We start from the raw sequence: 25,782 nt of genomic DNA, 5'->3' as shown, positions 1-25,782 counted from the left end.
CGCACCTTGCCAACGGGTACGAGTTGAGTCGAGCTCTCATCTCACATTATAACCACCCTTTTCAGACACGATTGCTGATGACCAACCAATTTACTCTTCTAAGTACCCGAGCTGAGACACTGCGTAATCGCACGGTTTGCTCCGTCACACCTTATAAAAATTATTCTTCTGTAACAAAGCAAGATTGTCACACCATGCAGTCCAGGGTTGTGCCAGCCTCAGCACTGTGTCAGTTGAGCGCTACTTGCAGTCAGACTGTGGATACGCCATGGCTCCTGCTTTGAAGGTTACTGACCCTGTCACCCAAACTTCACTGTCATTAGCCGGACCTCTTCATCTTCGCATGGTCATTTGCAGTATTATCTACAATTCCCATACTTATTATCAATTCTCCCTGAAATGTTATCGGAATGTAAGCATTTTCATTAAGCATAATATTCTTAAAATTTGATATAAATCTTAAATCAGTTGATCCAGTTATGTTAATTTACATCTACATCATTACCTTCTAATTCACACTTAAGTGCCTGCCAGAGGGTTCATACAATTCCTCTACTGTTCCATTTTCGCACAGTGTGCGGAAGTAACAAACACTTATATTTTTCCGTGCGAGCTCTGATTTCTCTTATTATATACCAATGATAATTTTCCCCGGTGTCGGTGCTTGGCAACAAAAAATTTTTGCAGTCGGAGGAGAACGTCGAAGATGGGAATTTCTTGAAAATTTCTCGCCGCAATGAAAAACACCTTTGTTTCAATGATTTCCACTTGAACTCTCGTATCATATCGGAGACGCTCTCTCCTCTGTTTCGCGACAGTAAAAAACAATCTGCCCTGCATTGGACTTCCTCGATGTCCTCAGTAAATACTATCTGGCAAGGATTCTATTCTGCACAGCAGTACTTCAGCAGAGGCCGGACAAGAGCAGTGTAGGTAACCGCTTTAGCAGACCTGTTGCATCTTCCAAGTTTTCTGGCAATAAAACGCAGTTTTTAATTTGCCTTCCCCACAGCATTATCTATATGATCGTTCCAGTTTAAGTTGTTCGTAATTGCAATTCTCAGGTATTTAGTGGAATTGACGGCCTTTAAATTCGTGTGGTTTATCGTGTAACGGAAATTTAAAGGATTCATATAGTACTCATGTGGATGACCTCACACTTCTCATTATTTAGTCAATTACCACTTTTCGCACCATACACATATCTTGTCTAAATCATCTTGCAATTGACATTCCTAAATGACAGTAAATTCTGCAAACAATGTAAGAGGACTGCTCTGATTGTCTCGTAAATCCTTTATATAGATTAGGAACGGCAGAGGGCCTTTAACACTTCGTTGGCGAACGCCAGATGACACTTCTGTTTTACTCGACGATTTTCCGTCATTTACTACGAACTGTGACCCTTCGCTTACAAAACCAAAATGGCCACATTAATTACACCCAAATTCTAAGTTGCTTGTTTGCTTGTGCTATACTGAGAGTGTACTACTGTAAAACATCATTGTTGTTTTACAACATTCATGTTACTGTTGTCTCATTATAAACTAGACAGATAGCTGGCTCCATTGGATACCATATGGAAACACTAATATGCGACCGATGTGAGAGGCGAACATCATTTTAGAACCTTGATTTGGGCTTCTCGAGAGCATCCTACAGTCTAAATGAATGTTAAACCTACATTACCTGTGATTTATTCAACGTGTCCCATGTCTTGTTTGACAGAATGCTATGGAATTGCGTTACAGAGTACGGAAAGGTGCTCGTCAAATACTCCGGAACAACTGCTGGAAGAACGCGGGCTAGTGACTGCGAATTATACACTCACAGGATCATATTGTATAACTCATCGAAAATAAAGGCCCTCTTAGTCATTTTGTTATGAATCCACTTTTATTGATTATGTTCACGATGAATGGCTTCCCGCAGGCGGCAGTGGCAATGCAGCGCGTCCTATAACCACAAGCAATCAACAGTAGATGAAAATTCCAAGCTCTGTTGAGCCAAATTTATCACTGCACTCCCTCTACCCACATTGCAGTGCGCGCACCCTTTATTGTAATCCATATCACGACTTCAGAGTGCGTTAATTTATCACTGCACTCCCTCTGCCCACATTGCAGTGCACACACCCTTTATTGTAATCCATATCACGGCTTCAGAGTGCGTTAATGAATACTGCCCCAGTAATTATAATTACACTAAGTCAGCTACAAATAAATTATCATACACTGCTTTTATTAGCACTAGATACGGGACATCAAAGGGCTCCATGAACAAATACGCCCACTATATATCTGTGCTGCGTGTGGTACTCCCCGAGGCAACAAAATATAAAAATGAAAAGCCATTCAAGAAGGCAACAAGCATTGTGACTATCACATATACGCTAATGAGCCAAAACGTTACTACCACTGCCCAACAAGGTCTGTGTAGGAGAGGTCAGGTCACGCTCCCATAATCTTTTGCGATGCTGTCTACTTTGGGTCTTCTTACGATTGTAGCAGCCAACGTTTGTTCACAGTTTTCGTCAGTGAGAGTAAATTTCGCTGTAGGAAACTTCCAAATAGGATGCTACGTTGCACCGAGCTGTAGCGATAACTCGGCAAACGGAATCAGGCTATCAGTCGGAGACCGAAATCGTTGCAAAACTGTAGGAGTGACAAATGAAAACTAACTTACATTCCATGTGTGTGGGGTAATTCATTTGATAAAGTAATTATCCCTGCGATATCGTGTTTTTCTATTAAGTGCTTATGTCTTGTTTGAGATATACTTTGAGGACTAGCAATTAGAGATGAATAAAGCTGATAGAAGGAAGCTATAAAAATGGAATGTAGTTCTTCTGAAATTCAACGCTCTATTTCTAATCTGAAATTTCAAAAAGCGAAGACTGACCATAGCAGACAGTAGTGACGATGAGCTTCTCATATATATTTTCGAGTTTTTATGCATCTAAAAATGGTTCAAATGGCTCTGAGCGCTATGGGACTCAACTGCTGAGGTCATTAGTCCCCTATAACTTAGAACTAGTTAAACCTAACTAGCCTAAGGACATCACAAAAATCCATGCCCGAGGCAGGATTCGAACCTGCGACCGTAGCGGTCCTGCGGTTCCAGACTGCAGCGCCTTTAACCGCACGGCCACTTCGGCCGGCATTTTATGCATCTATTTTACGATAAAAATGCTAATGTTAAGTAAAATTTATAATGTTGTGTGTAAACTACTAAACGCCGCGATCTAATATTAGTCTCTTCAGTAGCATAAGGAATGGTAGGTTTGTAACGATACCAAATTAACAATCAGCAAAATGTTCTGATAAAAATTATGGACGCTCAGTAATTTGTATACCGCTGCTGTCTTTCTTTACTTCCTGTCAACAACATAGATAGTAGAGCTCGTTGTGTATAATGTTGTCAGTAAAATATTTTTGTATTGAAAATACTGAAAGGTACAATTAATTCAACCAATATGGCCACTTCTCTGATGTAAGTATTCAAGCTGTAAGTGCAATGAAGTGTTATGGAATGATACACACTGCAACATTAGCTTCATAGTGGTGTGCAAGGCAGAGGTTAAATTTTCATGTTACTGCAAATTGTTTGACAACTTGATACATGTATGTGCTGTAGGCTGTGTAATGTTATTAAAATGGCTGCTGCAAAGTTGCTTCAGATTTAACTTACATCTGAAAATTTTGATTCATTAAATAATAAAGTTCCTTAACTATGTTCATTGTTAATGAAAATTGTGAACTACAAAAGGAGATATGTAATAGAACGGAATACCTTACTGTAAATTTGTAGTCGCAAAACGAAGAGCTAAATGCGGAGGTGAGGGTTTATACTAACGTCACTTTTGTTATTCAGAAAATTCACAAGTCATATCTGTGCTGTAGTGTATGTGTCACCATTTACATGCGACTGAATGGTGTATAAATCATTCTTATCTCTCCAACCATAAAAAGAAAGACAGGCGAGAAAGTTGCCATGAAGGGGAAGCAGAAAATGTTTCTTCAGCGAGAGCAGACAAAGTATTTACAAAGAGTCTCTGCATGAAATCCTCACAAACGACCTATGAAACTGTAAGATTTGCCCTAAAAGTGAAAAGTGCTGCTGGTGGAAAGGGTTAAGACTTTTTGAGACGTACAAATCACCCACTGCCGACAGCAAGAACAGTGAGGAGGAGGGCTGAATCCTGTACATTTGCACCAGGCATCCAGTGTGGCTTTATCGAGAGATTAGGCGTGAACCTTTACTCAAAACATGTGCAAGGATGGCTACGTATACTTTCATTAGATGAAATTGCAATAATATAATTTCCAGAATATGACAAGCTTTTAAAAAGATATCTAGATTTTTCAAATAAAGAATTCAGTAGTTTCCTGAAGCTGCAGATAGCCAGAATCGCTTTCGTGATGGGAGGTACGTCAGTGCATGCTGGAGACAACTGGTAGCGTATTTCTAAATGGGAACTCAACCCACTCTAATAAACTGTGGCAAAGAAGGTAACTGAACGTTTATTCAGGGAGGGATTTATAGCAAACTGGATCTGAAATGATATGACTGTTAGTAATGTTGGCATATGACGAACGCTTGGAGTTATTTCTATTTGTGAGGATTTCATGCAGTGAACCGTAAAATTAATCACACCTACTTGCCTGATGAGATTTTGTACTTTGCTGCATATGTACCTCACATTTTAAAAAATATTCGAAACTGTTTGGTATCGAAAGTGAGTCCACTGCGAAAGAGATCAATTTTGTAGTAACATATTGAACTTTTAGGAAAAATTCGATATATTGAACATTTAGGAAAAATTCAAGGGGAGCGTTGACCTGCTTCTGGTTTTCAGTTTGTCAGTAAGTGAAATGAACCCAGATGCATTTGCAAAAATGAGAGTTGCAATCATTAGGAACTTATTGAACCATACTGTATCTTCGGAAGTGCATTATCAGATATTATTTCAAAATAGAATGTAGGAACTAACTGCTTTGTAAATGGTGTTAGTATGTGGTACGAAAGTCTCTTTGTAGAAACCAGATAAGATAATGCACTGTAGACAGATCCTGAAATGGTCTGAATAAAAATTCTCGGGTTTCCAAAAGTTTTAAGTAATTAAAATTGCACGAGCTTTCAGTCAAACACTTCCTGACCATTTTCAAGTGGTATGACTAGCTGCCGGCTATGGCGTAATTGGTGCCCGCGCCTTCGCCATATACAGACATATGGTAACTCGGCGTTCTATATGCCCACTTCGACCGTGCGACCGTTGGATCACGCCATGCTGAGCTGCAGGCCACCGTCTCTATTTAGGGTGTTATTGGCAATTTTTATGGCACTGGCTTCAATAATTACGCATCGCAGAAGCCGTTAGTGCGAGCCACGACGCATGTTTGGTCAAATTTTATCCGGTGTCCGTTTTCTAAAGCATGCTCAGCTAAAGCAGATTTGTCGGGGTACCGTAGGCATAGAACCTCTCATGCCCCTTCTCGCGTTTTTCCACAGTGCTTACTGTTAGTCCGACATAAGACTGGCCACATCCGCAAGATATCTTGCAGACCCCAGGCGTTCTGAGACGTGCTGCCTCTCTAACTGGTCTCAGTAATTGACGGATTTTCGCCGGAGGCCTGAAGACCGACTTGATTTTGTGTCGTTTCAGAAGGCAGCTTATCCTGCCCGACACTGCACCACAGAATGACAAGAAAGCAAATTTATTTTTCTGGTCCTCGTCGGTGGTCTTTTTGTGAAACTTGATTCAAATCACTTCATTTATTTTACGGAGGTTAGAGCAAATTTCGAGGAAGGATAGAACATCGTTTTTTCTACTTCCATGTTAAACTGGATGTTAGTGTTAATGCTGTTGAGGTATTCCAAGAACTCGTTTGGTTTCTCACATCCGTGGGACCAAACGAAGAACGTGTCGTCAACGTATCGAAAGAAACTTCTAAGCTTTAATGACGTGGTGTCTAATATCCTCAAAATTCAGAAAAAATGGTTCAAATAGCTCCAATCGACTTAACATCTGAGGTCACCAGTCCCCTAGACTTAGAACTACTGAAACCTAATTAACTTAAAGACATCACACACATCCATGCCCGAGGCGGGATTCGAACCTGTGACCATAGCAGCAGCGCGGTTCCGGACTGAAGCGCCTAGAACCGCTCGGTCACATCAGCCGGCTCAAAATTCTCCTTGGAGAGGTTTGTAACAGCTGGAGCTAACGGGCTACCAATTGTAATTCCGTCAGTCTGACAGTAATACTGGCCGTTGTAGAGAAAATAAGAAGACGAAAGAGTGTGCCTAAATAGGTCGACCACTTCATCTACAAAAACTGGGATACTAGGTCCAAACAGCCTTTGACAGGCACATTCGTAAACAGCGCCACCATTTCAAAACTGACGGTTATGTCGTCCTCAATAACTCCAAGACGATTAATTCGGTTGATAAAATCTGCCGAATTATTTAAGACGACGTTCTCGTAGTGTCGCTCATGTGGAGTGTGGAGGTTGTCCAAGCACTTCGCCAGTTTGTATGTTGATGAACAAATGGTGGATACAATGAGGCGAAAAGCCTTCCCGTCCTTGAGGATCTTCGATAAAATATTAGGTGCTATAGATGCACGCCGGTCGGAGTGGCCGTGCGGTTCTAGGCGCTACAGAGCCGAGCGACCGCTACGGTCGCAGGTTCGAATCCTGCCTCGGGCATGGATGTGTGTGATGTCCTTAGGTTGGTTAGGTTTAAGTAGTTTTAAGTTCTAGGGGACTGATGACCTCAGAAGTTAAGTCCCATAGTGCTCAGAGCCATTTGTACCATTTTTTTTGCTATAGGTGCCCGTATATCTGGATGCCGCGGGCACCAGTGACGTCACAGCTGGGAGCTGATGTATATAAGGGGCGTACCAGCAGCCAACTGGCAGTCATGCCATTTTAAACTGACCAAGGGATGCTTGGTCGAAAGCTCGTGTAATTTTGATTACTTAACGCAGTTGGAAACGCGAGAACTTTTTATTCAGTGCTATCGCCGCGAAACTCTGCAAAGTTACACTAATACGGTTTTCAACATTGAGTTTCAATGAGAAGAAACAGTGGAAGCCAGTATAAACTGTACTTCAGCTGCCAACTACAACTGCTCTGAAATTATTTGAGGAACCCTTTTCCAAGCAAATAATTTAGTAGATTGTTATCAGAGTGTGTTGAATCTTTTGTTCCCAAAAGTTCGAGAAACTGGCCATATCTTACGCCCGTCAAATTACGGAATATAATCAATATAATAAATATTGCACTATATTCGATCTTCTTAATATGAAGCTGAATATGATAAGTACTTCTTGGATTTTTATTTCTAAATCCAAACCCTTTGATAATGACACTGAGTTAGAAATTCAAGATTCGGATTCTACAGGTACTAGTATTATGGAAACAGGCAGGACTGCATTATTTATTTGGTTGGGTTGTGTATAAACTTATAAGAATTTGTAACTCAGTCACGCTTGACACATGCACGGAATCAATTCGTTCCCCACAGCTTCCAGGCAGCATTCCTCATGAAACTATTTCAACTGTTAATGAAGGTGCACTGATGCATCCAACAAAGGCTACCTTTAACGTTACACGCATCTGATCATGTTGTGGAACTACTTTTGAAGACTTTTCTTTCCTGGGAAGCTGCGCAGTTTTTCTGGGGATATAAATGTATGATTCAGTTGCCAATAAAATATCTGTCCTAGTAAAAGTTCATATATGAGGATGAATCCTGACGCTCGGAAATAAACAATGTAATGCGGTCAAAGAAATTTGCCACATTTGTGTTAAAGGATGCACTTCAATTTTTTATCTGCAGCCACATGTTCACTACTGTCTGGTTTATATTCTATGTAAATAAACGGTTAATTACAAAACAAGCTTAGTGGAGAAGTAAGATAAAATTCCAAGATATTTTTACAAGTTAAAATAGTTGTTATTTTGTGCCTATATGTACACTAGCTTAGTGCTGTTGTAATTTGTTACAGCTCTGGCAGCCTCTTTTTTGTGCTACACAGATTATCTACCAGGTGATTATAATTAGTGCAGCTACTCACGGAGATCCAACGTGCAGTGCAATTACTTTATGGCAGAAAAACTTGGTAGATATACTAGTACGTTAATGAGGAACCGATTTACGCTGTAAAAAATATTAGTTACAATTTTGGCCACCATGTGCAAATCTAGCGCTGTATACTGACATCCACCGTCATTTGATAAGCCATAAGGTGAATGAACAACACGGCTATCTTGAAGAGAGACTATGTGCTCTTAATGGAACTGTTTTTTGTGAATGGCAGCAATTACATGAGTATCGCCGACTGAAAGGTCTGAGGAGTGGTCCGACGTCATTAAATGGTTTAAGGAAGATAATAATGAAATAAAACACGGGTGATCTTGGTGTGGCACTTACAATTGAAGAGGACGGCATCCTATTCCAGAGCAAGTTATTGACGAAGTTGCTGCATGCTTCCCAGGTAGTGCTAGTGCTTGTACAGTGTCACGGTAACTGTCCATCGTATAGTAAATAGTACGGAAAGTGTCGGTCTATTTTATACTAGTACCGTCACAAGATCCAGACGGTGCAGTAACTGAAACTTCACAAGGGTTGGGTTGGGGGAAAAGACCAAACAGCGAGGTTATCTGTCTCATCGGATTAGGGAAAGAAGTTGGCAGTGCCCTTTTGAAGGAACCATCCCGGCATTTGCCTGGAGCGATTCAGGGAAATCAGGGAAAACCTAAATCAGGATTGCTGGACGCGGGATTGAACCGTCGTCCTCCCGAATGCGAGTCCAGTGTGCTAACCACTGGGCCACGAAGCTCGGTAAACCTCACGATCTGCACCAATGTTCTTTATTTGCTTCTTGGCTTCTGGCACGGATCGAAGTTGATGAAATGTGGCCGGGGAATATTGTACGGAGTGACAGGGCACATTTCACACTGAAGGTTACAGTGAATACATAGAACTGTGTGATTTTGGGTACTGTTAAACTGTGTATTGTTTACGGAGAACCATTGCAATCGCCCTATGTGGCTGTATGGTAAGAATTTACAAGTGTCATTATTCTCCGTACGTTCTTGTTTGAAGAGAATACACCCAGAGGCCTGTCAGGTGTACCTTGACGGCTGTACCTTATAGGGGCCTCCTTGTACAGAATGTGATTCCTGCTTTGGAAGAGCGCTGCTGTGTGGAAAACATTGTTTTCATGCTAGCTGGGATAACACCTCATGTCGCTTGCCCAGGGAAAGATCTCAATTCAAGCTTCCACGAACGTGTTATTTTCAGAGATTTTCCACATGCATGGCCTGCAAGATCACCTGATCGGTATCCATGCGACTTTTGGCTCTGAGGATACCTAAAAGAACGCATTTCCCAGGAACGCGTTACGTCTCTACCTATTGTAAAGGCCAATATACAAGAACACATTGCTCAGATCCCACCGGAACTGCTGCAAACAACTGCCGAGCAGGTACAGCGCTTCTTCGACGCCTCCGGTGCTCATACTGAACAGATTGTGTAAGTGGCAGTTAATAATAAAATCAACATTACACGTTTCTCGCTTGTTTGACCTTTCCTGCCCACGTCCTGTTCCTAATCCATTACATATGGAAACATTTCTATACATCTTTCTTGCATTCACAGCGCCAGGGTTCCACCTGGTGGCCACAATTGATACCAACTTTTTCAGTGTTAATCGACTCCACACTAACGCATTAGGATATCTGCTAAGTTTCGTTGCCATTCGACAATTACAGCCCACAATGGACCTCTGTGAGTAGCCACCTGATATACTCGTATAACGCAGGCTAATTTAAACTCATTTCTGAACTTCAAAGATTTCCTGTGTTTGTAGTAATTCATTCAGAGTCAGTTTGTTTCTTCCGTTTGCATTCTTTCGTCGTTTTTATTGTCATTATGTAACTTTTCAGCATAATCTCATAGTGTCCCGTTTTGGAACCAATAGTACAAATTTTCTTTGTTGTGGCATATTGCTTTAATATCTTAACATGTTGACTTGTGTTTCTTTCTCGTTGTTGGCACTAGTTTTTACGATGAAAACATATTTCTTTACTTCTTACGGAAAATATAATGACATATTCTCATTGACGTTCATCTGCTTGCTATTTTCAATGTTGAGAATATTTAGTCATCATTACTAGGTAAGAAACTGCTGTTTCGTTGTTTTGTGTTGAAAGTGCAAGTTAGCATCATTCATGAATAGGTAATAAATAGCTCTGTAAATGGTATTTACCTCGCTTTTGTAACTTTGGTCTGTAAAGCTGTGCTATATAGTTCTCAAGAAAGAGTACATAGTGCAATTAAAACTGATACCAGTACTTTATCTTTTCGGTGCGAACCTCTTCCTGTCTCTCATGACTGGAAATACTGGTCTGAAATGCAGTAGTTTAAAGAAAAATCACAGCTGAATGGACTACACAAATTATTGTAAACAGATAGTTGCCAACTATTGGATACAATTATGACTTTAGGCATAAAAATCTTTTTAGTATTTCATTGTCGATATTGTTAGTTCTACTTTCCTAAAAAGCCTATAAGTTAGACATTAATTTTTGCCTCTATCCAGCCCTATTAAATAAGTTTAATTTATTTTATTATTCTGTTTTTAAATGATAGCATTCAGATTTTGCTCGTTTCATTCTTTCAGTGAAATTACAAAAAATATTGAGGAAAATAATGGTTTTACGAATATGAAAACATATTCCAAGGTACAACATCGTCATGTACATGGGAACAAATATTCTGCTGAAATTTAAAAGCGTTGCAATCAAGAAAATCTTGTCAGTACTGTATTTAGTCGTCTATCTGTTAGATTCCTCCTTTATTACACAATGTTCAGTAAGGGATATCAGATTAAACAGATTCTGAAATACTGGAAAGTAACACAAATTTCAATTTCCAAAACGTAAAATTGTTTCGAAATTAAAGGCAATTCATTAGCAAATATCATTTGTTAAAAGACCTCCTTCTGTTTCAAGGTACAAGGAGATGCATGTCATACGAAATATGGCTTAACTGTCCACTGGTTATAGAAATATTTCTAAAAATATACAGCATTTTATTGATCACAGTATTCTGTAACTGAAGAACTATTGGTACATTGTACAGCTCCTAAATGAGCAGAATGTGAAATGTTTACATATGCTACACAAAAAGCACCTTCTTGTGTAAGAACAACGAAAACTGTAGAAAATCTCGGGAATTGGCTATGACGACCTCTTGAGACCATTCTTTCATGTGATTCTAGACTCAGTGGCTAGAATGAAGCACCGAACAGAAAACATCAGATGTTCCCAATTACACTATCTTATAGGTACAACCCTCTCCTGTATTGTAATTTCTGCGTTAGTATTAAATAATTCCATGAATTTGGTAAGACCTGATGTACGTGCAGTATAACGATTAAGAAACAAGATAACGTATCACGCAGTGTAAAATTCTATAGAAGAAATCCGAATAAGTACGAGAACGACTTGCGCACCGAGGTTTCCATACAAATTTAAGTATCTATATAGATATCTCTTCAAATCCGGGAATCGATAATTTTGACGAGTTTTGCTTCTTACCGATATCGATACTGATTACATGTCAAAATATGGGACATAAATGGCACTATCTTCTACTGCATGGGTGTAGAAGCTTAAACCTGTTACAGCTCCAAGGGACTATAAACCTTTGTATTTGCCATAAATTTCAGCCTGATACGCCTATGATTTCCTGACAAAAAGGGTTACTAGCAGTCGTACAGAAAGACAGACTGATAGTCAGATAGACGGACGACAAAGTGATCCTCTGTGGGTTCCATTTTTACCTATTTACCGGAACCCTAAAATAAGCTTATATCTGGAATCGAACCCTCAAACTCCAGTATTATAACACAACACTGCACCCACTGCACTAACTATGTTGCATAGCTCCAGAGTATTGAGTGAAGTCACTTTTCCCATACATGACAAGATTTCCATATTGTCTCTCTTGGACGTCCGTTTACCAATTATGGTAGATACAGTTTTGTAGTGTTGCTAAACAAGGAATCGCTCTGTGGTGTCGAACTGCGCTAAATTTGATTCACACTGTATAGACCGCATATGGCGAGATTCGCTGCCATCTGGTCCATTGCGTGCAAGTGACGTGACTAGGGAACTCTGTAAGCCGAACAGAGACGAATGAGAGAAGACAACCGACATAAAGGAATTTCAGAAAGGGTAGATTATTGTGGCCTGAAATCTGGGCATTATTTCTGAAAAGTGGTTGAAGTACGGCGAAACAACGAGTAAACGACAGCGTGTTGGACATCCACGCCTCGTCACAGAACGGGGAAGTGGACAGATCTGATGGCGGAAAGCTGGTGCAGGAGTAAATGTCCTCATGTGCGTCTCTTGCTCGCTACCAATACGGAGAGTATGTAGGTAAAATGTCGTGTGACTAAGGCCTCCCGTCGGATAGACTGTTCGCCGGGTACAAGTCTTTCGATTTGACGCCACTTCGGCGACTTGTGCGTCGATGGGGATGAAATTATGATGATTGGGACAACACAACACCCAGTCCCTGAGCGGAGAAAATCTCCGACCCAGCCGGGAATCTAACCCGGGCCCTTAGGATTGACATGCTGTCGCGCTGACCACTCATCTACCGGGAGCGGACAGTATGTAGGTACAGTGCCTAAATGTCACACCACGAGGAGCAGTTCGCGTTTACAGAGCACACAGGGCAGTGTGTGAAGTGCACGACAGCGTGTGTGCTGTTTGTGTGGCTGTGCAGTCGTGAACGCGGCTACAGCAGCAGGCAGCGCGGCTGCGTGGCCAAGCGCAAACACGAGGGCCGACACCTGGTGGCTACGCACTGCGGATTCTCCACACGCCAGGTGCTGTGTTAGTGAAGCCGCTCTCTAGGGTGAGGCAGCTGACGTTGACGTGGACAGGAAATCCAGTTCCACGAGACGCAGCACCATCGTCATATGGGACGTGATTTGTGACTAAGGTGTTCTCCAGCGAACAATGTCGGCTGTATATGGCTCTCAAACCAAACAATTTGATTTAGAATGGATGATCATAAAATTTCTAAGTTGTCTGTGTTAAAACGCAGATTTCCCCCCTTCTCCATACACTAGTCATATTGTTCTGTCTGCAGTGTACACAAATGAATAATAAACATATAATAAGACGAAAAGGAAATCTCCATGTCCAGTAATTAGGAACAGCAACGCATAAAAGTACACAAAACCGAACAAAGTCACTCCTGAAGAATAGAGCACTTATATTTGCATAACACAGAATACTGCAGAAGAATTGCTCATTACTTTAACACGAAAGTTTCTCAACTTTTTACGAAATGCAAAAGTGAAAAAAATGTTAACACAGCAAGATTCAAACAGATACTCATTTCTTCTCTATAAATATAAGATAGAGCGTAACTAAATGTTTGTATGTCTGGGATCTCTTTTCAAACCCCTTGATGAATTTCTACCAAATTTGGCTCAGAAACAGCAGGCCTCATGAGTACCACCACAATGGGATTTACAACATTACAGTCCAATAGGGGCAGAAATACAAGCAAAAACATGTTTCCCTTATTCCTTTATGTAAGCTGCCTTGCAAGCCAGGCATGTTGTGTGAGAAAGGTATTGACATACCTTACTGATGTGAATTAGAGACTAGCCTACACATCAGGGGTAAGAAGCGGTTTTCCATCCCCTGATGTGACATGAATGGTGTGTTGTGTTGATTCGTGCAGGATTACATTATCGACCCGCTATGTGACAATCGTCTTGTGGTAGTAGTAGACTATTGCCCAGCTTTATGGATGTTTTACAGAAGCTATATGCATGGATGGACAAGACAGGGGAAATTTTGAGATCGACAGAGGAGAAGACGGTCATGCAGACGGAGCAGGACGGGATGGATAGGAACAGGGGGGGGGGGGGGCAGGAGATGATGGACTGTCAGGTGTTCAGGAAGGACGAAGGGATGCACAAAGGAGGAGACAGAAGCGGATGGACAGATACATGGAAGAGGACAGCAAAAACAGAAGGAGAGGCAAGAGGCGGAACGGAAGGTATGAGGGAGAGAAGGATTAGGAGACAGGATGTGAGTGAGGAATCGATGGGAACAGAGGGGATATGGCAATGAATAGGGTAATGTAGGCAGGAGAAGGTGTACAGAGAGGGGGCAGGAGGGGATGTATAGGATGTGGGGTAGAGCGAGAGTGAGAAGGAGGAGGAAGAGATGGACAGAGAGAAATGAGACAGGAAGAGTTGATGGGCAGAGAGGAGAGGGGAGGAGATGTGGACACAGAGAGAAGGGGAGGAATAGATGCCCAGAGAGAGGTGGCAGGAAGGCATGGGCACTCATGTGGGGAGGAAAAGACAGAAAGAGGGGAGAGGAGGAGATTGGCGGGAAGAAAGGGGATGAAGAGTAGATGGATAGAGGCGGTAGGGAAAAAGATATGGACAGTGACAGGGAGACTAAACATATTTTCGAAGAGAGGGAGATAAGAGATGGACAGAGAGAGAGAGAGAGAGAGAGAGAGCAGGACATGGAAGGAAAGATAGGGTATAGAGGAGGAGAAGGAGATGCAGAGTAGAAGTGGGAGGATGAGGCGGACAGAGAAACAGGTTGAGGAACAGTTGGATACAGAAGAGGGGAGGAGGAGGTGTGTGCAGTATGTGTGTCCACTGTTAACGTGAACAATTAAGTATTCTTGTACGAAGCGGAAGTGTTTTAACTATTTTTCTCAGGCACTCAACAGTGGCTACTCATTTTGTGGAATTTTCAAAGCATGAAGATGTCTGTAGTTTCGTGATCAGTGAAGTGTATCTTTGTGTTTATAATGTGTCATGGATCAAGCAGTAGCAAAATCGTTGGCTCTTTTGCGAGTGATTTAGCGAGCTGCGCTTGGTTACTGATTAGGAATGTAAGTTAAGCAGCAGTCTGTAAACAGACATGGTCATTAATGGTTTCGAATGCTCACTCATATACTAAAAAGTTTATCATGATTTAGGACACTGAAAGTTCACGATTGTGACTGCACCAATGCAGAAGTTATACCCATAGAAAGGAAGACTCACTTTTCACTAAAAACTTGAAATTTCCATAGATTTCACACACCACTATTTACAATACTTACGAATTAATCTGATTTTCCACAATCTGAACGGAATGCATTAGCGCTGCCGATTACAGGACTTCGCCTCACAAGAGGTGGTCATAAAGAAACGAAAACATGAAATTATCTCTCGGTACCAAGCTGCTCAAAAAATCTGATTATTCGAGTAAAATGGTATAAAATTGTCAGTAATGCCAACTCATACGACGCGGTTATCTTCCTCTTTCTACTTGCACCAGGTCCGAAGCAAGTTAAAAAAACGAAATGTAATAAATTCTAAAAAGCAAATGAAACAAAAATTAATCTCTCTGTAGACGTCTCAAGGACCAAAGCGGACCTTAATTTACAAAAGTACTGAAAACTCGCGACTTTAGAATTGTAATGTTCCCCAAGTATGTGAATCATATCAAGGTTACTGAAACCTATTTTCCACGCTTTCTCACGGTTATTAACAATTCCAGTGACTCATGCCTCACCCAGAGAACGCAACAAACGCAAATAATGGCATCCAACAAATTAAATAACAGGAGCTATCTGAAACTAAATGCGTAATATAAATTTTAGACTTCTAACCGAAATGCGGCTTACTTAGTTATGTAATGAAAAAGTCTTTCGTCGAATTTCTTCATTGATTTTAACACAAAACACATTAGCGTGTCAAGAAGTTATTTATCATGGAAAGTCAAAAATTCCACATTTTAGACGATTTTGTGTATTTCAGAAGTTACTTTAGATATTAAACTGAAATACATGCTGTCATTAACTGTTATGACAGCAAACGATGACACAAAGTTTCATAGCAGTTACTTTGCTACATATGTCTTTAATAATTGCCAAGGAGGTACGTAATGTTTGCTAGCTGTGAAGTTCAGGCGTGCGACTTGTCTTAACCACTTTGTTGGCTCACAAGCAACGTACAATAGGCCGCTAGGACACAGTGTCGCAGGAAAGATTCTGACAGATTCCCTGTCTGCAGTGCATATTGCTACTTCTCCTCCAACTGGTAGGTTAACATCTTCTGTCGTTCATACATATCAGGGAATTGCATGTCTGAAATTGATGGTCACAAATTGTACTTGAGATAATTCTTTTGCGTGTAGTGTGATACAGAGTTATTTACTACACGAATTCAGAGGAAGGCCACTGCCTTATGGGAGTTCAACGACGATTACTTGTCTGAATATTATTAACATTAAGCTTTCTGTTTCTTAGCAGCAGTTTGTGCCAACGTGTCAATAACCAGACATTCAGTCAACGTCTACATCGGAAGCAGACGTCTTACGTTATGTTCCAAAAGGAAAATATCAGAGGTTCCATTCGACAATGGCTGTACCCACTGAAAGGCTGATATTTTCAAATACGTCACTCAGGAGATTTCATGAAAGTAGTACGATTTCGAGGCGACCAATCAGAAGAGCACCACTCATGACGCGTCACAGAAAGCAGAGGTCGTACTGGGCACATCAGCACACAGAAAGATTTTCATTGATCGATGCAGTTTAATATTAAAAAAGGACCATAGGATTATTGGTGGTTGTTGCGATACAAGCGTCATGATCGAAATGGAACTCATCAAAAGCAAAATTCTCTCTTCAATTATTTTTCAATACAGTTTTTATTACGTGCCGTGTGTTCTATACACTGACTGTACTGCAGCGCGCTCCTCACACAGCTTCACGAATTATTATTTTTTTGAATTTTCTTTATGGAAAACGTTTTGCACTCTTCTTAGTGTTGCTTGCAGTTACGTTTCTTCTTTGATACACCAATGATCCGAAAAGTGAGAGTTATTTGCACATGATGACGTTGCGGGCGCGTGACGTGGTAAGGAAATATTGTAGGCAGAACAGGACGATCCGGGAACCATTACAGCTAAGACACTGGTCGTAATTGAGGAACTCCACTGACTTAAGTGAATTCGACAAACGGGCAGATTGTTGCGGCCTGGAGCCTTGGAACGACCATATTGGAAACGGCGAAGCTAGTCGACCGTCCGCGTGCTGCTTTCGTGGGCGTTATTGGAAGTGACTGGAGGACAGAGAGACCGCATGTGGGCTTCCCCGCTCTGTAAGCAGAACAGACGCCGATATGTGACAGCTCTGACGACAGAGGTCAGCCATTGAAGGTGAAATGAGAGCTGCAGGCGGCGCTAATCATATAAATTTTATACAGTTCATCGCAGCGATGGACCCAGCCTCAGTGAAGTACAGTGGTGATGGAGGCACAGGTGTTTCGGAGCTCACCGTTCAGAGCAAATTGCTGAACATTTGGGATCGCAACAGACCATTCTTACATGTTCTCTTTTTGAACCAATCTATGATTCCGTGAGCATGGGACCATCAAAAGTGAACAATGGAGTAACCAAATGTGTCACCTGGTCGGATGAATAACATTACTTGTTAGAAGAGATGGATGGTCGTGTTCGGATATGCCACTATCCAGGTGAACGGCTTGTAGAAACATGCACTGCTCCATGAATGCAGGCCATTGGGGCTGATATTATGCTATGCGGGCCATTCACCTCAGATTTCGTGGCACGTGTAGTAGTAATCAAAGACAGCATGACAACTGTGGCGTACGTGAAAATGCAACCATTTTTCAATCCTGATAACTTCACCGATGGCGATGGCATTTTCCAGCAGAATAAATTTCAGTCTCAGAAGGCCTGAATCGTGCTGCAGTGATCTGTGATACATCTAGCGAAATTACATTAATAAGAGAAATTGGAGCTCGTATGAAGACATTGACAGTAAAGGTAATGACGAATAGTGGTCAACGTACCCTCCGCCACGCACCATATGGTGTCTTGCAGAGTGCGTATGTAGATGTAGATGTCTAGGACACTAAATGAAGAACAGCTGCGACGCCCATAGACGGCATATCAGCGTCCACAAACCACCGAATTACGTGACCTTAGTGGAGACGTCTGGTGCCAAATTCCTCCGGAGTCTTACCAAGGACTTGTATCCATGCCATGCCATGCTGAATAGCATTCCAAAGCTGGACAACATGATATTGAGAATGAGTTCAAAATGTTTTGGCTCGTCAGTGCACGTCAGGAAGTCTGTAGCATGTAGCTCATTGTTTTCTTATACTACAAAAGTTTTCATGATATGCGACTTACTGATCCCTTTGCCCTGATAGGGGAGTATGGAACAGCGAATACCACTGCCGTTAACAAATTACTTTGTGTCTACACATCAGGGATTGCACCGACAATTGGAGAAATCTGGGGTTACATGGGAATTAGGTCATGGTCGGAGGCTTCTTATGGTGCTTAAAGTTTGATCCCCTAGTGTGGCTGACGTCCTCACAGGCCAAAGACGTGGTTTATGTTCCAAAACTGCCCAACTGTTAATACTGGTAACAGAGCTACATTTGGATAGTGACGCCATCCAAACATAGTCAAAAATGGTGAAAATCAGTGTTCCACGGCAGGAGTGTACAAAATACCTTGTTCATGCGGTTAGATGTTCATGGGAACCACTAGACGAAAGATCAACACCCGGCTGAAGGAACTCAAGGGCAGTGGTCGACTCAGCAACACGGATAAATCAGCATCATATGAACAAGCACCGGAACGCAGGAACACCCAGCTTAGAATCTCAGATGCTAAATTTTTGTTGGTTCCAATCGTTACTAAGATATGATTGAGACATGCGCGGCTCGTGTTCATGCCGTTTATTGCTTGGCGTCTTGTCACTTCTGATTCGATTTACTGGCGTCACTAAGTTGCTGGCTTTCCTGCACGTGAGTGGCAGCAGCAGCGCTTATCGATACGAGTACTGTGGTACTATCTTTGGAGCGATTGCTAGTATTTCCCGGTCGCTTTGCGTGGAGTGGGGAGTTGCGAACGGACATCAGGTCGACTGCACATCGGGAGCACAGCAGCGAGCAGGTCCGAGCAGCGCGTCGGCAAGCCGGGGCCGCTGGGGGCGTGCTGCCACTGCCAGATCGAGGAGGCGCAGCTGCGAGAGCGACGACTTCGTTGCACACCGAACCCTGGACGTTAAAGTTGAGTGAAGAGTTTACTACTAATGCAACCTCGACTATTCTGAGATCTCGCCTTTGGTCGGCGGGTTGTTGCTCCCAGGGCCACTGAGCCTGGCGGCAATGAGTGAATTGTTTTGAAGCAGTTATTCATCATTAAATTTAGAATTATTCTTATTAATGAAGTGCAACCAGCGGTATTTTCTGTCTTGTGGCCGCTAACGCCACAGTTACCTGCCCTGGAGGTTTGCGTACTTTTCTGGCAGCGTACCTTTCCTCATCGTGTTGATGCTGTCAGACACGGCGTGTAGTTCGAAAGCCTCTTGTATTGTACTGTGCATTTTTTTTTCGAGGTCTATCCTTTGGCCTTGGGTGTTTTCTGAAGATGTAGTGCTGTCTGTCTCTTCGCCCTTGCCTAAAAATATTACATCGTTGTACCGATGATCGGACGTTAGGTGGATTGGTTGGTTGGTCGATCGGCGCTTAAGCTGCCTCTAGTTTGAATTGCCATCTTGTTACGTGAGTACAACTCTTGGCTGCCTGTCTCAACTTACCTTATGTTTGAGTTACCTTTCCAGGCCGACCCTTACAAGACTTGCTGGAAACCGCTAGTCCTAATTTCTTAGGTTATGATATTTGTTTTAATGATATTAGTAATTTTCTAATCATTGTTGGTGTGGCCTCCAGCCGAGCAATAATTTCATTTCTTTGGTGATAAGGTCTCCAGCCATGTTACAGTAAGTTTTTTTTTAAGCAAACGTGTTTCAAAGCAAGGTATTTGTTGGGGTGTGTGCTCCTTGGAATTGTTTTCCTGACTTCTAACTCAGGCCTTCAGCCGTTTGTTACTTAGAAATCTTTGTGGCCTTCAGCCGAATGATAATTTCACTTCTTTATAATAAGGCCTTCAGCTGTGTTACAGTTTGTTTTAAAACGAAGTACACATCTTAATATGAGCTATTTGGAATTGTTCGGTCCTAAAAATTGTGGAATTTTTTTGTGATGAGGCCTTCAGCCGCCATGCAGTCAATTGTGTTTTTTTGTTCTAAAATTTTAAATTCTTTAAATAAAGTTTACGTATTTGTTGTGCAACCGAGAGAAACTGATTACGGCCCCATCCACAATCGTAACCTTATCCTGCCTCATCCTGAGAAACCAGCTCTCAATCATATACTGCGAGACTATAGAAATTCAAAAAATGGCTCTCTAACGCACTTCTGCGTGAACGCGCGACCTTGATCAGCGTTCGGATGAAGTCACAGTTCTATTGTTTCCCGGTCACTATTAATAAGTTCGGTCATTTTGGCTAGCTAAACATGTTTACGTTTGAAAGTTACTTATGTCTTATAGCCTCTGACGGTGCCTCCGAAACAGAAGACGAAACTTTAAGTAAAGAAACGTAACTTAGGCCACAGCATAAATCCTATAAAACCAATGTCACCAACGATATAATGGAATATTGTGCCTAGAAATCAGAGGAAATTTTACAATGTACTAGTAACTGTGATGCCAGGGTATGATAACAGTTGTATGATAGCAGTGACGCACTCGTGTGCCTGTGTCAGTGTCTGCCGCAAGTGTCGAGCAGTGGTCCTTTCTTGTCCACAGCGCTACCACCAGCTGCGGATCAAGATCCTGGGCGACTGCTACTACTGCATCAGCGGCGCCCCTCGGGAGCGTCCTGACCACGCCGTGCTGTGTGTCCACATGGGCCTCTCCATGGTAAAGGCCATCAAGTGAGTACCGCTTTGCAATGGGACACAATCGAGAGTCCATATTAACACTGAAATACACATCTAATGGCCGTCACTCTCCGACCCTGTGTGATGTGGTAGCAGATGTATTAGAGTCACTGAAATGAAATGAATGGATCGATGGTATCGAAATCAGTGAAGATGCAGCAACCGGGACTTGAACAGAAAATTTTGGCTTGTCATGAGATATCCTTTGCATTACAGGTTCAGTATTTTAGAACGCTTTTTACTGGTATCACTTTTCGTCATTTTATCTCAACTTGTACCGTCCGCATTGACTCCATGCATTTCATTTCAGTCAACTTAACATGTACCTTCCCTCTGGCTGGGTTAGACACGGTCATCCACCAGATTCCGCCATCCAGTTATTCTGTTCCCACATACCCTGTCACAGAACCTCTGGTTTTAGTGTTCAGATGTCATGTATAGAAGAAACTTCAGCGACAATAAAGTTTGAGTAACGTCTGGTGCCGAACTGATAGCCAATTTAGAAACAAAAGAGTCATTTCCTTGAAATCTCCCTGACTGATAACGCAAACATTGATCAATTCGTGTGGTAGAGTAGCATAGGAAGCCTCATTTTTTTCTCCCATGGTGGTTTTCTACAGAGGACGAAGAGACGCGATACACTATCGGACGTTTACAATCAAAATTGTGAAGACCACAAATACAGTTTGAAAAAGATAGAGGAATGATATAGCTGTGAAACACATTTCCTTAAGTATCGTTAGAAGATCACGTACCACCTGTTATTGTCAGTCATTAGATTTGTGTTATTTCGAAAATTAATGGCGACTTTATTGAGTGCTGTGTGCACAACGACCATATTTGTTAAATTAAAAGGAAGGTCAGCGTTGGCCGTAATATTGATGTTTTATTGATGGCAGAATCGATTTTCAATCACATAGTGATCATCTTCAGTGCTGATATGTACAAATTAAACTCATACACTGGTATCAAGTTATCAATAACCAAAACTGAGAAGCGATCATAATAACTAACAGCAAAATTTCCTCCCTTGGCAAGCACAGATGTCTCATCGTCAGATAACGAACGTTTGGACAAATTGATAACGGTCCGGGAAACGTCTAAATGCCGAACAGTGTGATTGGGTAGCAAATTATCAAACTTCTTCTTCTGTCTACTAGACGTTGTCAACATACGCTTCCCCATGGTATCATACAGTAGTCTATCAATTTTATCCCAGTCACCGCTGCACAGTTTATTACTGATCGTAATATGGAGAGACATTAAATTACAGTTTGTGCTTGCCAAGTCCCGTCGGGTCTGCTGAATGCGCTGTCGTAGTGAGGCCTCCTCAGTCCGTTTGAAAATGCGTTGTGCCTTTCCCGAGTAGAACAGTCACTTTATCTTCAGAAACTTCGGTATAACGCCGACGGCTCTGCAACGAGACAGGAATGTGAGGGAACACAAAAGCTGCACTCTCTTCCTCTGGAGTCCTTCCAGATGTCGCACTTCTGTTGACATCTCCTCCCCGTAGAGGCGCCTGATACTAAAATGTAGACTTTCACGGCCGGAAATATCATGTCCATTATAATTATCCGGGCTGTTATGCCGTGGTCGGATGATGAGAAGGCGGTTGAGAAGTGCGACTTCGGTAAATTGTAGTAAGGAGAAGTTAGGAGAGAGTTGCTTCCGAGACGGCGAGGTGAGCAGAGCTGTGCTGCTCGCCGCCCCCTGATGAACACCGACAAGGTAATGAACGCACGCGATGCCGCATAACAGCGCATAAAGCTTCACTCAGAACTGCAGAAGTCTCATCTGTTACGACCCCTTTTTGCGTAATACTAGTGTCGATCGTCAATTAAAGCTCATGGTGTTCACATTTGCCACTTGAAGTGAAAATCTGAACGCGATGGTTTTTCTGTTATATAGTTATTGAGAAGCCACATCAGCCACTGTAATTTACGATAAGTTAGACAAGTATTTAAAGATAATTGAGGGTCACTGTAGACCATTTTGATAGTTTTCTCTTTGGCGAAACTTAATTTAAACCTAGATTATAGATGTGATATGGCATAGGTCATCCTTCGATCCATTGTAGAACTTGGAAACCCATTCAGGGAATATTCGTTCACATTTTTGTTGATCGCAGTTGGTTTTACCATCCTGTATTAAAACATCTCCTTTTATCAATAGTGCAATTTATAAACAATGTTTTGTGAGTAGGATAAAATTTCCAGTGGTAAAGTTAACTGCTTTTTCGACGTTATTTTACCAGCTAACTAAAAATAGGAAAGCCTTGAACCCCTTCCACTAAATTTAGTTAGTATTAAGATTCTTTTACAGGGAGTGCAGTGGAGCTGACGCTGAAATCATTAAGTATTTGGTTATATCACCGCTAGTCTCACTGAACTCTTCTGAACTCTACATGTCATTTGTGGTCTGACGTCTCCTTACCAGCAACAGGTCCCAGGTTCAAACTAGACAGTTCCCTAAAAAACAAGCTCAGAGCGTCGTTGCGCGAAATTGGTAGGGAGACACGATATAGAACAAACAGACACCACGCAGAATGTTAGAAAACTAACAGTCGAAATTGAAGTTCTTTTTATGCAGGTGGTGGCCGGTATCGATTACAATTTAAACGTCCTCTGCCCAACACTACAATGACAGACAACAATGCAAACTAGCCACAGACTGCACACAGCACAGCCAATGAATTTCATACAGAGCGCTATGTGGCGTTACCAATAAAAAAAAACCTATACAGTCTACTTACACAATGATCATCATCAAACTAAGATACTGAAATACAAAAATACAAAAATTGGCCATAGTAGAGGATGACATACTATTAGCAACATCGACTCTCAAGCATAAAACGTAACATACAGCGGCACATGTGATCTGAGTAAAAATTTTAGGTTTTTTACTAATGTCGTTTTATGCTTATGACTTAATTTTACTAGTAGTATTTCATGCCCCATTTTCGTATTACTTATTTCAGAATCTTCTTCTGATTATGGTTATTATAACAGAACTGATTATCACCAGTAGAAATAAAAAGCACTGCGATTTGAAATATTACTTTTCAGTCTTATGTTAAACAGGTTTGAATACTGAGAATTCTGAGACGACCAGGGATTAATTTCGGAGTAATTCACAAATTCTACAAAAACGACAATCAGTGGACAATATGAAAAGACAATTTCATACAAAGTAAAATATATTGCAAGCTTTGGTTCATTCACTGTCGCTATTAAACACTAGAAATACTATGAAGGTGCTGAAAGAAAAATATCCCGTAGTAACAACTGTGGAGGGGGAATACACATATTGGACTATAAAAAGTTCAAGGAAGACAGGAAAGGTCAAATGCAATAATATGAGGTAAGGAAACCTGGTCCAAAACGATTAAGTCAAAAATATTTAAGCCAAAGGGGTTGTGGGATGATCATGCCAATGGAATCCAAGATTTTGGGACTATTCTGTGTGAAACATAATAAGCTGATTTACTATACACATACTAGGACAGCCAAAACTGGCTAAGAAGTAGGCATATATTGTGACGGTGGAACAGGAGACTCCACTAATACGCTGCAGATGGCGTGACATTTTCACTGTCAAAATCAGTCTTAATGCAAAAATCCGCATTACAACAGTCAGTTATAATTAAATGTTTCCCTGAGACATTTAAGTCTCTTTTTATTATCTACGATATTACAATAGTTTGTGTTTACATATCATGATTTGTCCCATGACGGGCCCCAAATTGCTATGGTCGCTGTACTTCGGGCACCAAAATATGTGTCTAGCACGGAAAGATATTCTGCTTTAATAAAATATACAATGAGGTTTTAAATTACGGAATAGTTAATTTATATGAGGTTGTTTGTGATTAAGGGGCTTTATGACTTCACCGATCGGAGCGCCAGACTGTTAAGTACAAGTATATGCCAAATAAAACATGCTACAATGTTCATAGTATCCTGCAAGAGAAGCGACAAGGATGTGATACAGAAAGAACGGGGTATCAGACTATGAAACGTGACCTTTGGCAAGAGCATCATTAGAACCTTTGCACGTAAGTATAAAAAACACGATACAGTATTACAATAAGCGATTGACTGAAGAAACATTAATACTGACTGGCAGCTCAGAGATCAGGATTGTGCGAAGGCATTGTGCTTGCCTAACACAAGAGGCATTTGTTGCATATGATTCCAAGCTCTCTTCTACAGTGGGGTGAGGCTTAAAAAGAGTAGAGGATTACTGCCTTCAGGCAGTGAAAGACCATCGTGATATCATCTACGCCATGAGCAACAGAGTGTAGAGAGGGTAGCAGTGACGGACATTTGAAACACTACCATCAGAAAGCAGCAGGGCTAGTGAGGCGTGTCTAAAACTACAACAAAACAAAGTGCACAAAGTTTTATTCTCTGAGGCAATCCAGGGATGGGCATCCATTGGTGACCCGCGAGCCTGATTTACTTACTGAAGCTGCCGGGTCACCAGATCACAGGACGCGACAGCAGCGCTCCTGGCGCATAACGTCTGGACTGTAGAGTCCGTGACTTTGGAGTTTATGGGATAGTGCACCGACATAGATAGCACAACCTTCCAGAACCCCCAAGCCACTTGCCAAAAAAGCTTCAAAGCACGCGTTTTTGAGAGTACAGTCATTTTACGTTCACCCCATCTGCAGATGTTTATGTTTATCTAAGCGTTGTGAACGTTGAGGACGTTTTGTAGCTGCTGTCTTAAAACTACCATAGCAAAATTCAGCAACGCCGTTAGTATAGAAACGATATTCATGACACGTAAATAAATGTTAACATTCGAAGACAGGATACCAGGCAACTTCAGATGTGATCATGAGAAAATAAATGTCTGTAAAAGCTACTCGTTGCAGCCAGTCCATTATAAATTA

At 41.6% G+C, this 25,782-nt stretch overlaps 1 protein-coding gene across 1 annotated transcript in view; it reads left to right on the top strand.

Moving 5' to 3' along the window:
* The window catches only part of LOC126456037 (adenylate cyclase type 3), a 418,454-nt gene that overhangs the window by 68,990 nt on the left and 323,682 nt on the right, over positions 1-25,782 (top strand). The window contains exon 4 of the mRNA XM_050091793.1: positions 20,746-20,873. Within this exon, the coding sequence (XP_049947750.1) occupies positions 20,746-20,873 (128 nt within the window). The remainder of the gene's footprint in view (positions 1-20,745; positions 20,874-25,782) is intronic.

Source organism: Schistocerca serialis, chromosome 2, assembly GCF_023864345.2.
Source record: "Schistocerca serialis cubense isolate TAMUIC-IGC-003099 chromosome 2, iqSchSeri2.2, whole genome shotgun sequence".
Taxonomy (NCBI): domain Eukaryota; kingdom Metazoa; phylum Arthropoda; class Insecta; order Orthoptera; family Acrididae; genus Schistocerca; species Schistocerca serialis.
This window is presented reverse-complemented; position numbering and strand designations above follow the sequence as displayed.